This window comes from Clupea harengus, chromosome 2, assembly GCF_900700415.2.
Source record: "Clupea harengus chromosome 2, Ch_v2.0.2, whole genome shotgun sequence".
NCBI lineage: Eukaryota > Metazoa > Chordata > Actinopteri > Clupeiformes > Clupeidae > Clupea > Clupea harengus.
Genome location: NC_045153.1, coordinates 20,225,020 through 20,240,113, shown reverse-complemented (window position 1 = coordinate 20,240,113; position 15,094 = coordinate 20,225,020). Strand labels below are relative to the sequence as shown.

Here is a 15,094-nt window from a genome sequence, read left to right as displayed (position 1 = left end):
TTTGAATTTCTTTCACATGTAATCAAGTCTGTAAGTATACTACTGACACCCAAGGCCTGCAACAGAAATGAAAGATCCCTTAAGTTTAAGCCTTGCCTTGCATGCAGATTTGATGGGCAGCATTTGTTTGTTGTTCAGCAAGGTCAGCTTGTTCAGGGACTTTTGGAATTTGGCAGCGCTTCATATTAATCATTCACAGATTATACTGATTGCACACAAATATTTTGGTTCTTTAACAAATATTTTATTTTATTTTATTATGAATTTTCCTTCGTTAGAGTACAACCTTGGTATATGCATTCACGCAGTAAATGCAAGGAGTTCTTAGATGTATACTATATTGGTATATTGGGCATGTAAGGGCATAAATCTGTCTCAGAGATAAGCATGAAAAATATCCATCCCACTTCGATCTATAAAAGGGAATGAACTATACCATGTCCTCAACACTCAATATCCCATAATATTCTGCCTTTACCTCAGGACTTCTGGAGAAGTCAATGCTCGTCCTGAACAAGAGTCGCGAGTTGCTGGACTACCTGGGCGACTTCCAGGCAGACGAGGCCCTGCGTCATTCTGAGGCGCTGTTCGGCGCGCGCAGCACGTGCGGTAAGGTGGAGCGTCTGATGGAGCTCCTGCAGGACCGGCGCAGGCAGGTGGACCAGCGCATGAGGCAGCAGCGGCGCAGGCTGGAGGTCATCCAGAACATCTGCCAGTGGGAGCAGCAAGAACAGGAAGTGAGTGTTTTTTGGCAGAAAGCAGACGTCACTAAAATAACAGAAAGAAAAAAGACAAAGAGGATGGGTGTCATAATGATAATAAGGACAGGAATGTATAGTCCTGCAGCCCTGTTCCCATTTCCTGGTGAATCATGGGTTTTTAAAGGTATTACATTTCAACAACTGCTCAGTGGGGTTCCTGTCAGTTTGGTGGAAACAAATTCGAGTGCTGCTGTATTCATTATTCACAGTCTAATTGAGTTTGTGATTTCATTTGCCGTTTTGGAGTTTAAACTCTGCTTGAAACATCTCTCTCTCTCCCCCCCCCCCCCAACCCCTTTTTTCAATAATTTACAACGCAGTGACTTGAATCGCATTTCTGTTATTTCGGTGCTTGTAAAGCAGTTCGTTATGGAGTGGCACCATCTGGTCGTGTTTCATCTGCCCCGCGTGTGATGGCTTATTCTTAGTTGATGCGTACGAGGGCCGAACGAAATGAAAGTAGCGAGGGCTCTGGCTCCACGCCAGAAAGGTGTCTCAGATGTCATACTCAATCTCAAACTTTGGCAAAGTGTCAAGGGGTGTATATCACAGAAGAGCTGGTACCTTGTGTTCAGGTTTTGAGAGGGCCGGGCCAAGTCTGCTTTATTAGTATATATACTCTACAAAAGGCAACACAAATATTCTCCATAGGTCGTCAGGGGCACTGTTAAAGACTTTTTGCTTTCTGTTGTTCTTTTTTTCCTTTCTTAGATTACGCACTGGTTCAAGGAAAATGCAGATTTGTATTTGGAGAATGATCAGCTTGGCTCATCTCTGTCAGAAAGTGATGAACTGCTTCAGGAATACAATGAGTTTGAGCAGAAAGCCAAGGTAAGATTAAGCGCTTTGTGTCTACTTTCTGAGCATTTGAATAATGCCGAGAGAGGGATGACATATATCCTCAGGAAGCGGGGATCGCATGGGAAAGTAAGTGCGTCTCACAGCTTTAAATCCCAACTGAACAGATTTGTAAACTAAACAGATATATACTGCCTGCTGGGATATGACTCTAGGGTTAGGCTAGTGTTTATCTTTTCACTAATGCACTGTATTTAAACGGAACATAAAATGTATCCACCCATTAGCAACAGGTCACATGAAGGGCTCGTGTATTTACCATGAATTAAATCCAAACACCAGAAACATTGTCTACGATTTCGAGGCACTGCATGTATAATTCTAAGAGACAACAGAGAAGGTCAACTATGCTTGTTGTGAGTGGCTGTTTGTTCACTCTTGTCATGCTATGTGATGCCCTTGCAGATCATCTATCCCAACATAATAATTGCCCATTCTTTTATTGTTTCAGTCAGACTAGTTTTGTTTTGGGGAGTAAAACCCAAAACTGCAATTCACTCAGTGGCGTCATCATTAATGCATGAACCCCTATGAAATGAATATTTCCTCCTGACAGAAATGTAGATTGTTTTTCTCTCTCTAATACATCCCTTTTTCAGTCAGCCTAGTTTATACTGTAATGTAGTCAGGGGGGTAAGCTACATGATGCTATAAGATGAGCGGTGATACATGAGCTGTTATGAAATGGATCCCCTGACCAACCCCTCTCCTCTGGGCATGTGGCGCCAACCCTGACGGCTTCAGGACTGGGGCCTGCTGGTGGAGAAGCTCCTTGCTCGATCGGCCGAGATGCGGGTGGCCCAGGAGGAGGAGGAGGATGAAGAAGATGTGTGCCTGGAGATGGAGCGTGTCTCTGTGAAGAGTCGGGAGCTTCGGACGCTGCACGAGCGCTTCTGGAGCCTGATGATGGGCCGCTTGGAGCGTCTCCAGGAGGGACATGATTTCTTCGGCAGCGCTAACGAGGTAGACGCCTTGCCGCCACAGCTGCCCGCTATCTAGCTGGCGCGTGATGACGGCCAAAGAGCCTGGTGATGATTAGGCAGCTTAAAAATCTCACACCTGAGCTCAGGGAGCTCCCTCACCACACTTAGTCAGAATGCTGAGAAGCAGCCAAGTTCATTTGGGCAACACTGCCCTCTAGTGCTAGCATATGTCACTGCAAGTTTGCCTCATGAGAGATGAAGAGTACATTTGCATTTAAAGAGTAATGGTCAAGTTGAATTATTGGTTGCTTAATTAATTACTTTTACTTGTCATCCACCGTTACTGATGTGCACCTCAGTGCTAGTTCTAAGTTGTACTTGACGCACTGGGGATCAACAGCTTGAGCAGTTTAACTTGTGCATTTTCATTTTCAAGTGAAGAGGAGGTCAAATGTTTGTGTTCACATCTTGCTCTTATGAAGGCATTTGAGGCACTGGGGACCATTGAGAGCCGCATGAAGTGCTTGAGGAATCAGTCTCTGACGTTAGCAGAAATGGCCAAGAGGCACGAGGAGCTGCATCGCAGCATCAGAGAGGCAGCAGCAGGTGCCCTTCAGAGAGGGAAGCTCATCCTGCAAAAGGCTACCCCAAACAGGTAAGTAGTCTCTCGTACACTGTTAGAAGAGATTACACCATTCTGGGGGAGATCGTGTAAAAGAGTAGGCAGATGCTTGCTACACAGTTGTGGTCGTCTCACAATAGCACTGTTGTTATTACCTCAACGTCTCTGTCTTGTGATTGAAAGTTAGCCTCCCTCTCACAGCTTCAGATTTGTACGGGAAGAACAAAACACTAACACGTTCTCCTTGACAGTCCGCAAGTGTCAGAGGTGCAAAGGATGCTGGGATACATCAAAGAGAGGATGGAGGCTTTGAGCCAAGAGTGTAGTGCCCACAGAGAACTGGCAACAAAGAGGCAGCAGTTGGTGTCCTCATTTGAGGACCATATGGATAAGGTGAGTAAAGAGACTACAATTGTATGTAAATTAGGTGCTATTATTTATTATTATTACATGTAAGATGGCACTAAAATGTGAACTCGCACAGTCTGTGGGTCTGGCATTTCAATGCTTTTAGCAGATAATTATTGCTTTTAGGAATTTAGAAGTTGCCCATTGTGAGCATAATTGAACTGAAAGCAACTAAAACAAACACTTCCTCCCACCAGTTCACCCCGGCTCTTAATGTGTTTTGGGATTTTAACATGACTGGAAAAAATAATACAGAGATTAAGCTTGAGATGGACCAGTGTGCTTTCCAAATGGAGATGAGCACTGTCCATCAGGGTTACCCAAGAGTGGGTCTCACAGAGACACACATACTGTATATGACATACAGGGACTTGCAAAAGAATTCAACCCCCCTGAACAACATGACCATTTTCACAAATACAAAAGACATAATTTCCCAATCAGTATCTTTATTGTTAACACTGATGCTCTGGTATATTTGTGATTTGTCTGCTAACGTTAAAAATAAAAAACTGAAATATACTATACTATTCAAACCCCTTTGCTTTTGAGTTCCAGATTAAGGCAGATGACAAGTTATTCACAAATGATACAGTGGTGCCACTTATTAATTGATCATAATTAGATACTACCTATGAGTGATTAAAATAGAGATGTCATGGTCATAAAAATCACTCAGCCAGGTTGTGAAATAACAGGGAATGAAGACTAAAGAGACGAGGTGATTCAAATGCTTCTGTGAGGAAAAGACTCCAAGAAAATACCCAAGTGTTTTGATGTCCAGTTGAACACCATTGGATCCATATGAACGAAGTGGATCACACCACCCAGATGTTATGTAGAAAAACCTGTTCCCCAAACCAAGCATCCGCTGAAGATGGCCAAGGCCACCACTGTTCATACATCACCCCAACAAAAATGTATTAAGTTCAGTGGCTAGAATTGAGGTGCTGGTCTATAACACTAGACTCTTTTGGAGGGTGACAAAAAAAAAAAACATTGTCATAGAAGATCCACATTTAAGCATGTTTGGAGGTTGACTTAGATATGTGCAAAGGTTTTTATTGTCATATGAGACCAAAATAGATCTTTTTTGGCCAATCCTCAAAGTGCTATATGTGGCATAAGTCTAACACTGACAATGCCTCAAGAAACACCATCCCAATCGTGAAATATGGCTGTGGTAACCGCATGCTGTGGGGATATTTATCGATGCAGGAACTGGGGAACTTTTTAGGATTGAATCTACACAATATCACAAGAAAATCTTTTGCAGTCTGTTTTAAAACTAAGGCTTGGGAGAGGGATTACATCCCAGTACCTACCAGTACTCACCAGTAAGACCTTTGCCCAAGGTATAAGTCTAAAGCAACACTGGAGTGGCTCAAAAACAGTAAAGTGAACATTCTAGAATGGCTCAGTCAAAGCCCTGATAAAAATCAGATTGATCATCTTGTGGCACTAAAGTCCAGGATCACCCTCCTATCAACATAGATGTTCAGCATAACTCTACAAAAAAAAACTACTAAGTGTACATTAAATATGTGTAAGTATCTTTTGTGACATGGAAAATGGTGATGTCTTTCAGGGGGTTGAATACTTTGCAAGCCACTGTACTGAGGGTAAACTGAATTAAAAATGAATAAACAAATTGAATTCCTTAATTTAAAATCCTGAAATAATTCAGCTTTTCTAATGAACTACTAAAAAAATATGAGGGTGAATGGTGTTCTTATCAAGCTGAGGGTGGGATTTGATGAGAAATCCAAACATAGTTTGTCAGCATTTCACCACAATCCACTGCCAAGATTTCAACATATTTTCTCACATTTTGAGAAGACAAAAAGAAACAAACTTACATCTGGAACTGCGAAAATAACTAAAACCCCAGACAGTATGGTATCAAAATAATGAAGTAAAATATTTAAAGTACCTATCTGTTTTTCAGAGGTAGTGAAACTCTTAAACCTTGAAAGGTTTCCCAGGCTGGCTCTATCAGTAGCCTTTGAAGGCTCAGCCATAAATATATTCTGAGGGAATATGGTAGAATATAAATTAGCTACATGTCTCTGAAGGCATTTGAAGTGCATCACGGTCCGTATTCAATTGCCTTCAGGGAAACATGATTGTGCTGGAAATGATAATTTCTCATTTGCTTTGCAGTGTAACTACAGTCCTCAGTAAAACTATAAAGCCCCCCCCCTCTTCCTCTTTCAGATCTCAGCATGGATTAAGAATGCAAACAGTACACTCTCCAGCAATACAAATCCTGGGGATTCACTTGACAAGGCTGAAGATATTCTCAACAAGCACATACTGCTGAGCTCTCAGACAGTGGTAATACTATTTTGATTTCTTTGCACTGCAGAGTCTGTAAAGGCACTTTAGTGTGGACTTCTTGGCCTCAACAACACTTTTGTACAATTACATCGATTATTTTAGCCGACAATTTGTCCAAAGCACTAACAATAGAGCTAGGAATGTGTTAAGTAGCCTTCTTTGTATGAGCCCAGAAAGTTGACCTTGCTGAGCTATGCTCTTGTAGTCAAGCAACAGTGTTGTTAAGTGAAATGCTAAGTGTTCTGATCATTCTTGACCTTGTCATGTCGTCGGTCGTTCTCACTCAGGATGTCACCCACGAATCAGAGGCCATCGCTGAGCTCACCAAGGAGCTGAGAGCCCTGGGGTGTCCAGAGGGGGTGGAGTTCTCCAACAAAGCGTCACTCTTGACAGAGGAGTTGAGGACCATCACGAGGAACCTCTCGGCTCGTGTGGAGACCCTTAGACCTTACGTGGGGTTCCTGCGCTTGGCACAGGAGGTGGCTGTTTGTCTTTCATTGTGGCACACAGTGCTAACATATGGAGCAGAGTATGCAGCCAACTCTGAGCCAACTTCCTAGGTCTTAATTGAATTTAATGAATAAAGAAGCTGGATGCATCATATGTCTGGGGAGGGAGTTTCAGCTGTAAACAAGGGAGCTTGAGATTAACAGAAGCAGGTGCTTGAGAATGTACATGTCATGTCGTAAAATGCGAGAGACTCTGGCTTCAATATATATTTATGTTATAGTATGTATATAATATATGGTTTATGTTTGTGTTTGATGTTTATGTTAACTATAGCATGTTTACACTCTGACTCACAGTTTTCCAAGTCTATAATGTCAACCATGTTGCGACAACCATGTTTAGACAGTTTTCCAGTTAGTCCGTCTCAGACACTGCCCCAGTCTAAATATCGGTGTTGTGCTGTCGACCCAGGTTGAGGAACAGATAAAGAACTTGCAGGAGTGCTTCAAGAATAAACCCAAGGAGGAGGAGGCGAATGAGGAGAACAGTGCCGCGCTGAAGGAGATGGCCGATGCTAAATGGCAGTCGCTGCTGGAGAGATTTCTCACCATGCAGGACCTTGGGAACAATTTCATCAATTCCTCTACCATGGTGAGAGACACTGTAAAGCTATGAACTACACGCTGTTCATATCATGTCGTGGAGCAGTCTCTTGCTGTCTGACTGCAGGATGGTACAATGGAACAGTTTTGTTTTGAAAACTGGTGAAGACTGTAGTGATTTTCAAATGTTGATGTGTTTCAGTTCAAAAGTCTACAGAGTGTATGGTATATTCCTTCATTTTATTCTATGAAGTGTGGTGTGGTGTAGAATCAACAACTGAATTATTTCATTAATTTAAACAAAATCAAGTGAAATACTTCTTTGTATTGTTTCAACACTATTCACCTCAGCCATGTTCTCTGCCTAGATGTCTTTAAAGGTGTTGTACTTGTATTGTCTGTTCGTGGCAGGTGAGTGAGAAGCTGGACCTGAATGTGAAAGCTGCCGTGGGTGTGGTGGAGAGGACCATGGCGGCCCTGAGTGAGAAGAAGGCTAGTCTGTCAGAGCTGTGGACCTCTTGGCAGCTCCACGTCAGCCAATTGAAGTCTGTGAAGAAGCAGTGGAAGAAGTTTAAAGATCAGATAAAAAAGGTAACTGCAAATTGTCAAGCCAAACACTGATAAAGACCTCAGGCGAACTACTGTGTTTGTGTATGTTTGCACTAATTATGTGTCCAAAGTCATTCACAATATATCTGTTCACGATAAATGAAGACAAAATTCATTACAAGGCCAGTATTAGTTTTCACAAAAATACTTTTTGTGAGGATTTGCTCTTTAATTCTCTTAAATGTTTGTCTCAATTTGTAGGGCAAAATATTCTTGAGATTTGAAAAGAAATCCATCATTGTAATTGTCAGTGCTTGCTGTTCCAAGGTAGTTCATGACCTACGAGCTGTGGAGGAGGTCCTCGCTCCAGCCTCCCGGGTTGATTTGGGGAGTGATCTGTCTTCTGTGGCCAAGCTGCAGGAAAACTTCAACTCAGCAAAACCCCAGTTTCTGGTGGGTTATTATATCAGTCATCTGGCCGCCGCATTTTCAAAATTACCCCACCCATCCATTCATCTTCCGCTGTCATTGTGTGTGATAATGTCTCCTTACGCAAGAACAGTCTGTCTGCCTTCCTTCACACAGGGGGACGTGAAGTGGAGCACCATCTGGCGTCTCACAAGTCAGAGACACTCAGAGAATGGATTGGTGCTTAAAGTAATCTGTTGTTTGTTTGCTCTGCGTCCTTCCACAGCAACTGAACGCGGAGGTGGAGTATTTGGTGAAGACGTCTGAACTGCTGGCTCTGAAAGGGATTCCCGTGAAGGAGAAGAGTGAGAAAGTCGCCGAGCTTCTTCAGCTGCACCGGCGGCTGAAAGACAAAATGAAGGAGTATGAAAGTGTCCTCAGCATGGCTGTCAAATTCAATCAGCTCCATGAAGAGGTGAACTATTTTCTAAGCGTTGCTTCTCTTTTATTCTATGAGTATCAATGCTAGGAAAACTTTTTTGGGTGAGGTTGTGCAAAACTTTGTAATTGACAAAACAAACAAAAACAAACAAACGGCTGAGAGATCATAAAGATGCAGACAAGTAGCGTCTGGCGTTGGATGCCATTCTAGCAGATGGCGAGATGGCAACTGTCGCCAAACGTTGTGTGGGGGAGAATACACGCTGATTGTTTCGAGTGCACTCGATTATGCCCAGCCTAATCAAACACTAATTCGGTAATTGGCTCCTCGCAGCTGGATAGCCTGCTGATGTCGGAGTCTGTTGCGGCTTTCAGCGACACCAGCCAGGCCAGGATCCAGCTGACACAGCACCAGGAGCGGCAGAGCCACGTCAGGCACTTGTACAAACTTGCCATCTCGCTGGGCACCGATATTACCGCCATGGTGCAGCAGTCGGTAAGAGCCCAGTGTGATATGTGGCAGAGACTAACTTAGCTCAAGTTTGCCATACAGAGTGGCAGGCAGTGGCTGATTGGGCAATATGTCCCATATGAATAGGAATGGAGTCACATTCCCTCCTGTCCTGTTGGAAACAATAGTGAGAGGAAGGCAGAAGCAGAAGAGTTAATTTCCATTAAATGAAACTAATTTCCATTCTGGCTTTTTATGGGTCATTTAGTATGGTTGTGTTACTCTTGAATAAAACATTTCAATGCTAATGGAACATAACTTAATGACACTGCTGTGTTATTCTGTGCTGTTTTATTGTTGTTGTGTATGTCCCTCTGCTGTATTCATTAAACGTAAACAATGGGTCCTCCTGCTTCCCAGCATGCCCTGGGCTTTTCGGTGGTGCGACTGCAGGGGAAACTGGAGCGTCTGGAGTGGAGCAGCGTAAGCTGGAGCACCGAGGCCAACAAGTGTGAGGAGAGCCTGATGAGCAACGTGCACTACTGTGTGTTCAAGGAGGAGATCAGTGAGGTGAGTCCGATCCCTTCATGCCCAACAGCCCTGGTGTCCAATAACCCACTTTCTTGCCTCTGATCAAAGGGCTCAGCCAGGACTGGTGGAGCAGTTTATAAAGCACTCTTTTGACCTCCCCTCCAAATCCCATGCATTATTTATAGTCTGGCAGCCCTTGCTAAATTTAGTTTGTGGAGTGTGATCTTTGTCTCAAACTTTGCCTCCACCCTATGTGACACTGGGACCCTGCCATTTGTCTGCTGTCACTCGAGAGAGGGGGGAAGCGTTCCACCCTTATCACACACTTAGCAGCCAGAATAGTTGGATCCCCCAACTGGATCCCCCCCCCCCCCCCCCCCCCGGGCCATTGTAACCTGGCCTGTGTACTTTGAAAAGTAGTTTACTAATTTATTTATTAGCGAATGTATTTATAGACACTGCAATGCATTCACATTTATTGTCACATCTTTGAAGCTTATTAAGTTTCGCAGCCATGTCGTCTCCATGCATACCAAAAACCTGGCATTCATCCCAGTGCATCCATTGGCATTTGTCCATATCAGCAGATGATATCATGTCACTGTATGTATGTCATACATACAGGACCATATGTAAACTACAACAGTAGTTGTATAGTATAGTATAGTGAAATTGTTGTCACAAACAGCATAGTGTTGCAGTACATGTTTTTAGGTTTATCTGTGCTTCCCCCTAGTGGCTGGTTAACAGTAATGGACACCATGATGTTACGCTCTCGTTGGTCTAGAAATGTTGCTTCTTTGGAATTGCACTAATTTTCGGTGATAATAAAGTGCAGTGCATTTGTAAAGTATGTACAATACTGTGTGTGGGTCTGAGTAAAGCAACTGCTTGAAAAATATGGTTTAGCGTGGTAGACGTGTGAAGGAGCCAACATGTAATCACTTAAGCCAGCACGTTGCCCTTGTGACATATTGTGCTTCAGCTGATTTGAAACTGATTGAGTTTCCACTTCACCTTGTCATATCAGCAGTGGAGGAAACATGGTTAAGTAGCAGGGAGGGTCAGCTATATTGAGCTGTACACAATAAACAGTAAATGCAAAGTGGCTTTAACTTCTATTGTCCATGTTAATTACCTGTGAAAGTACCTTCTGTAGTTCATACTCGCAGTGTGTACTGAGGTGCACCTCCTTGACTGCACAATAACTGTGTTGTCAAATGTTTTCACCAGTCAGAGCTGATGATAACCAGTGTGACGATCCATCTTCAGACTGACCATTTGCAATTGTATGTGGACATAACCAGACACATCATTATTTTCAAGATGTTTCTTGGTGTCACTAGAGTGACCAGATACAAACAGACCAAATGTGGGACGAGTAGTACGTTTGCGTGGGTCAATGTGGATCATATTACCAATGCTGAGCGGTAACCTAAAACTTTGATATAATGTCTATCTAACTGAATAAGAAACATTTGTCTTCTGCCTTCCGACTCATAAACACCTATACTGTCCCCTCGTCGATTCCACAGCACACAGGCTACAGCTTTTGCTATATGAAAGATATGGTGAGCCATGATGTCGCCTGGTAGCCTTGTCTGCAGAGTTTGGGTGGTGTTTGTGACGTAGCAGAGATCACCGGCCCCACGTCTGCATAGTTTGACAAACGGCAGCCACAGCGTCTTGATGACAACCTCCACTGCTCTCACTGGATGAAAGCCAGACTTTCAGAAGCTGGGCTATGTGGCATTTGTCTGAGCCAGGTTTCTGCTTTTGACGTAGTGTTATTCAAAAGGGAAGAAACTATGCTGTTGCGAATTCATCTGCTGGGTGGGTAAAATAATGCATCCATTTGTTCTTATTTTTGACAATACAAACCTGTGAAAATGATAAATAAAAAGCCAATGAAAATGCAGGACATTATCTCAATATGTCGGATGGGGGACAGAAGGTTAAAATGCCGTGCAGTACAACGCTAAGTAGGGCACCTTGTCACCCTAGGTGTCACAGATGATTTCTAGATTGGCTACCATAAAGTTCTCCTGTAGTTAGCTTTATTTTTAATAAAGCAACAAAAAAACAAAAAAATACAATATACAATATAATCAAGGATTTACATTATCTTCATATTTTGCATGTTGTCCTAGCACCACATTTAAAGTGTAACATTGGACACATGAGACGCGACAAGGTGACAGATTGACAATAGGTAAGACGGAGAGGCAGACAAACAGGCAGGTTGACAGGGAGTGAGACGGGACGAAGACAGAACAGACAAGACAGGACTGTACAGTTAAACACAGGGATGTATTCTTGTAGAATGGTAACATGGTATGCTTGGGTGTTGGTGTGCTTGAGTGTTGCTAGTGTGTAACTATGCTTGGGTGTTGGTGTGCTTGAGTGTTGCTAGTGTGTAACTATGCTTGGGTGTTGGTATGATTGAATGTTGCCAGTGTGTGCCTATGTGTAGAATAGTAATGCGGGAGGGTGGGGGATAAGGGGAGGGTCGGGGGGGTACAGAACATTGAAGGGTGGTGTCTTAATATATGTGGCTTATGGTTATGTTTAATTTAGAAATGATAAAAATGGTGACCAGGTATTTTCAAAGGCTGACATTTGCCTCCCTCTATGTGCGTTGTGTTTTTCTATTGCAATGTATTGGGCGATAAGATTTTTCCAGTGGTTGATGTGGCAAGATTTCTTTGATTTCCAGTTTTGGAGGACTACTTTCTTGGCGACGGCTAGAGAGATGAGCAAGGGGTTCTTGAGTTTTTGCGGGATTTGGACTATGGAGATGTCGCTAAGGAGACAGAGTGTTGGGGATGATGGGATTCTGTAGTTCAGGATGGTAGAGAGTGCTTCAGTGACCGTGATCCAAAAAGAAGAGACTGGTTGACAGAGCCACATGGCGTGTAGATAATCGTCTGTGCTACCCGAAGTGCATTGTGAACAAATACCTGTGTTGGTTAAGCCCATTTTGAACATTTTACTTTGGGTGATGTGAGATCTATGAATGACTTTATATTGTATAAGCTGTAAGTTTGTGTTGGCGGTCATGGAAAATGTGTTTTTGCAGATTTGTTCCCAATAATCGGGGTAGTTAGCTTCACTGCTAGTCAGTTGAGTCAACTGATGTATTTTCTCTGTGGAACTATGCTACACTTTTTGTGTAAATTCTTGACCACTAGAGGGTAGTAATGTGCAAAATTAAGGTCACTCAGGTGCAGGTTAAGGTCACTCTTCTCATGACCCTCAAAGTTATCACCTATCTATATCACAAGATATATATTTTTGACATAGACATCATGCCACTGATTGGTACTGACTTTTAACATGTGTGTACGTATGTAGCTGAGTACATCAGTAAATGTATTTGGCTGACTATCATGCCAGTACAGTCAGATTGATAGTTTAACGTTTATGTTGTAGGCCAAAGGTGTCGGGTAACAGTTCAATTCCTCACATCTCTCCTATGAGCGCTCTGAAGGATGTTGACTCCCAGGAGAATTAACTCACCTAAATATAGTAGCTCAAAGGAACAGTTAGGAAACAGTTTTTTTGAACCAGTGTTTAGATCTGCTTCTCCCTTTGCCTTGTTTCTTTGTCAATACACCTACAGTACATGTGTAATATTATCTTCCTTATGCACTCTGTGTTCTGTTTGTGTTGGATGTGAATTAACAAATATGCCTATCTGTCCCTTGACCAGTCATGCGTTTATCTGTGATGTGGCTGTGGTCATCTAACTAACACCCCGCGCTCAATATGCATGAGTAAACAGGCTGACATTTCAGCTGGGGCAGTTGCTGCTGCTCGTCAGGGGCCGGCTGGTGTGACAGCGTTTGTGTTTTACAGGCCTCAGAGGTCTCCCACAGAAGCCCAGGCCCTGGACAATTTGGTGCAGTTTTGACATTTTGAGCTCAAAATACATACCTGTTTGATATTCTATCCTGGGAGCTTATGGACATTGTTGACGTTTTGACCTTTTTGCGGAAGAAGATTTAATAATGTAATAGGTTTCTAGGGGAGAATAATAACTTGAATAATAATAGTTATTCAAAGGTTTACATTTTGTAATGTGGGTATCTTCTCGGAAAATATGTGTTTGACAAAAGTCCCAGCCCATGTGTTGCTTGGCTGTATTATGCAGTTTGTGGTTACCTCACTTCAGTCAACCTAATTACCTATCAAAGAACAGACACATGAAGCAGCTGCTTCTTTAAGTGACCCCTCAGCTCAACACGAGGGAGGTGATGAGGTAGGGGAACGTAGAGGGGTTCTTCCACCCACAAAGAATCATCCGTTATTTTTTGCCTCTGTGCTCCCTTATGTACCATCCACCCTTTTTGCTTCTCTCTCTGAAATGGCGTCTCTCCCCTCTGTGTCCAGTGTGGGGGTTACGAGCCATCCCAAAACGGGATCCAGGCCGCAGCTGTCCTTGAGTGACACATGAGATAGTCATCCGGAGACTCCACACTGTGGCAAAAGCCTGACAGGCTGGACAAAAATGGCCCCTCCATATAAATCACCCCCTGCCCAGAGCATTAAGACTGCTAAAATAATCCCCTATGACTAAGTCCAACCCTCGCTCTGTTTTTAGGCCAAAGAGCTCAGATGCTTCTCCCCTCCTCCCCTCCCCCCATCCATGGTCATGTAACTTGTCGGCCATGTTGGATTTACATAAATAACATTTATATACAAAACATGTTTTAAATCAATGGAGATGGATAGTGACCAATCAACTTGGTTGCTTATAACTGTAGTTAAGTTAAATGTCATGCTGAATATTTTAAATATTTTCTTGTCATTTTAGCTGAGGGAATCTTTTAAGGATCTTAAGAAGAAATTCAACAATATGAAGTTTAATTACATGAAGAAAAATGACAAGTCACGAAATCTGAAGGCCGTCAAAAATCAAATACAACAAATTGAAATATATATTGAGAAACTTCAGGTAAGCATTTATTATATTCACTTGCACCGCCCAACCACTTCTTTTGTGTGTGTGTGTGTGTGTGTGTGTGTGTGTGTGTGTGTAATGGTGTGTGTTTATGATTTAGAGAGATGCGTGATATATCTTGGTCTATAAAAGTTAAATAATGTCATCTGTGCATATATTTGTGCTAGATTTATGAATAGTCTGCTTAAGGTGTAGATTCCCCCTCCTTGTTCAGGTCTTGAAGAAGAAAATGCAGACCTTTACTGCGAAAGTGTCCACCAGCACAGAGAAGCATCTGATTGGCAGCAGCCCCAGGGAGATGGAGGATGCCGTGAATGAGCTTCAGAGACAGCTGGGGGACTTTGACAGGACGGTGGAGGAGTACAAGCAAAACCTGGACATGACTGTGAAGCTGCAGCAGGCTGTAGAGGAGGTGGGGCTCAGCTGTGGGGAGCTCATAAAACACAAGATGTCCACTTCTGTCTTTGTAAAATATTACAGGGAGTATAGAGCTACAGTACAGAGGAGATGTCACGAGTTTATTAATATGTTGATACCATTAATTACTGTAGTGTCCTGGTTAGAAAGCAGTTTGGTTCAAAAACAACAGGGTTAAAAATATACCCACAAACAGCTGTCAAGGAATTGCTGTCATTTTGAATTCATCCAATTTTAAACTTTGTGCTATCCAATTTCAGATTTGGAGCATTTACTTTAGACCACAAAAACAACTTCAGTAATGAAAAGGTTGAGTAATGAAAGAGGCAAATGAGAGAAGATTTTTTATGTTGCCTCTGAAATAACCAAC

General features: G+C 42.7%; 1 protein-coding gene across 2 annotated transcripts in view; it reads left to right on the top strand.

Annotated features, from left to right (window-relative positions):
• The window catches only part of ccdc141 (coiled-coil domain containing 141), a 28,924-nt gene that overhangs the window by 5,674 nt on the left and 8,156 nt on the right, over nucleotides 1-15,094 (top strand). For both annotated transcript variants that reach the window (XM_031586226.2, XM_012834031.3), the window contains exons 5-19: nucleotides 484-737; nucleotides 1,473-1,592; nucleotides 2,364-2,582; nucleotides 3,025-3,197; nucleotides 3,416-3,557; nucleotides 5,790-5,909; nucleotides 6,200-6,391; nucleotides 6,834-7,013; nucleotides 7,376-7,555; nucleotides 7,841-7,966; nucleotides 8,208-8,396; nucleotides 8,697-8,858; nucleotides 9,234-9,383; nucleotides 14,161-14,301; nucleotides 14,522-14,719. In XM_031586226.2, the coding sequence (XP_031442086.1) occupies nucleotides 484-737; nucleotides 1,473-1,592; nucleotides 2,364-2,582; nucleotides 3,025-3,197; nucleotides 3,416-3,557; nucleotides 5,790-5,909; nucleotides 6,200-6,391; nucleotides 6,834-7,013; nucleotides 7,376-7,555; nucleotides 7,841-7,966; nucleotides 8,208-8,396; nucleotides 8,697-8,858; nucleotides 9,234-9,383; nucleotides 14,161-14,301; nucleotides 14,522-14,719 (2,546 nt within the window). The remainder of the gene's footprint in view (nucleotides 1-483; nucleotides 738-1,472; nucleotides 1,593-2,363; nucleotides 2,583-3,024; nucleotides 3,198-3,415; nucleotides 3,558-5,789; nucleotides 5,910-6,199; nucleotides 6,392-6,833; nucleotides 7,014-7,375; nucleotides 7,556-7,840; nucleotides 7,967-8,207; nucleotides 8,397-8,696; nucleotides 8,859-9,233; nucleotides 9,384-14,160; nucleotides 14,302-14,521; nucleotides 14,720-15,094) is intronic.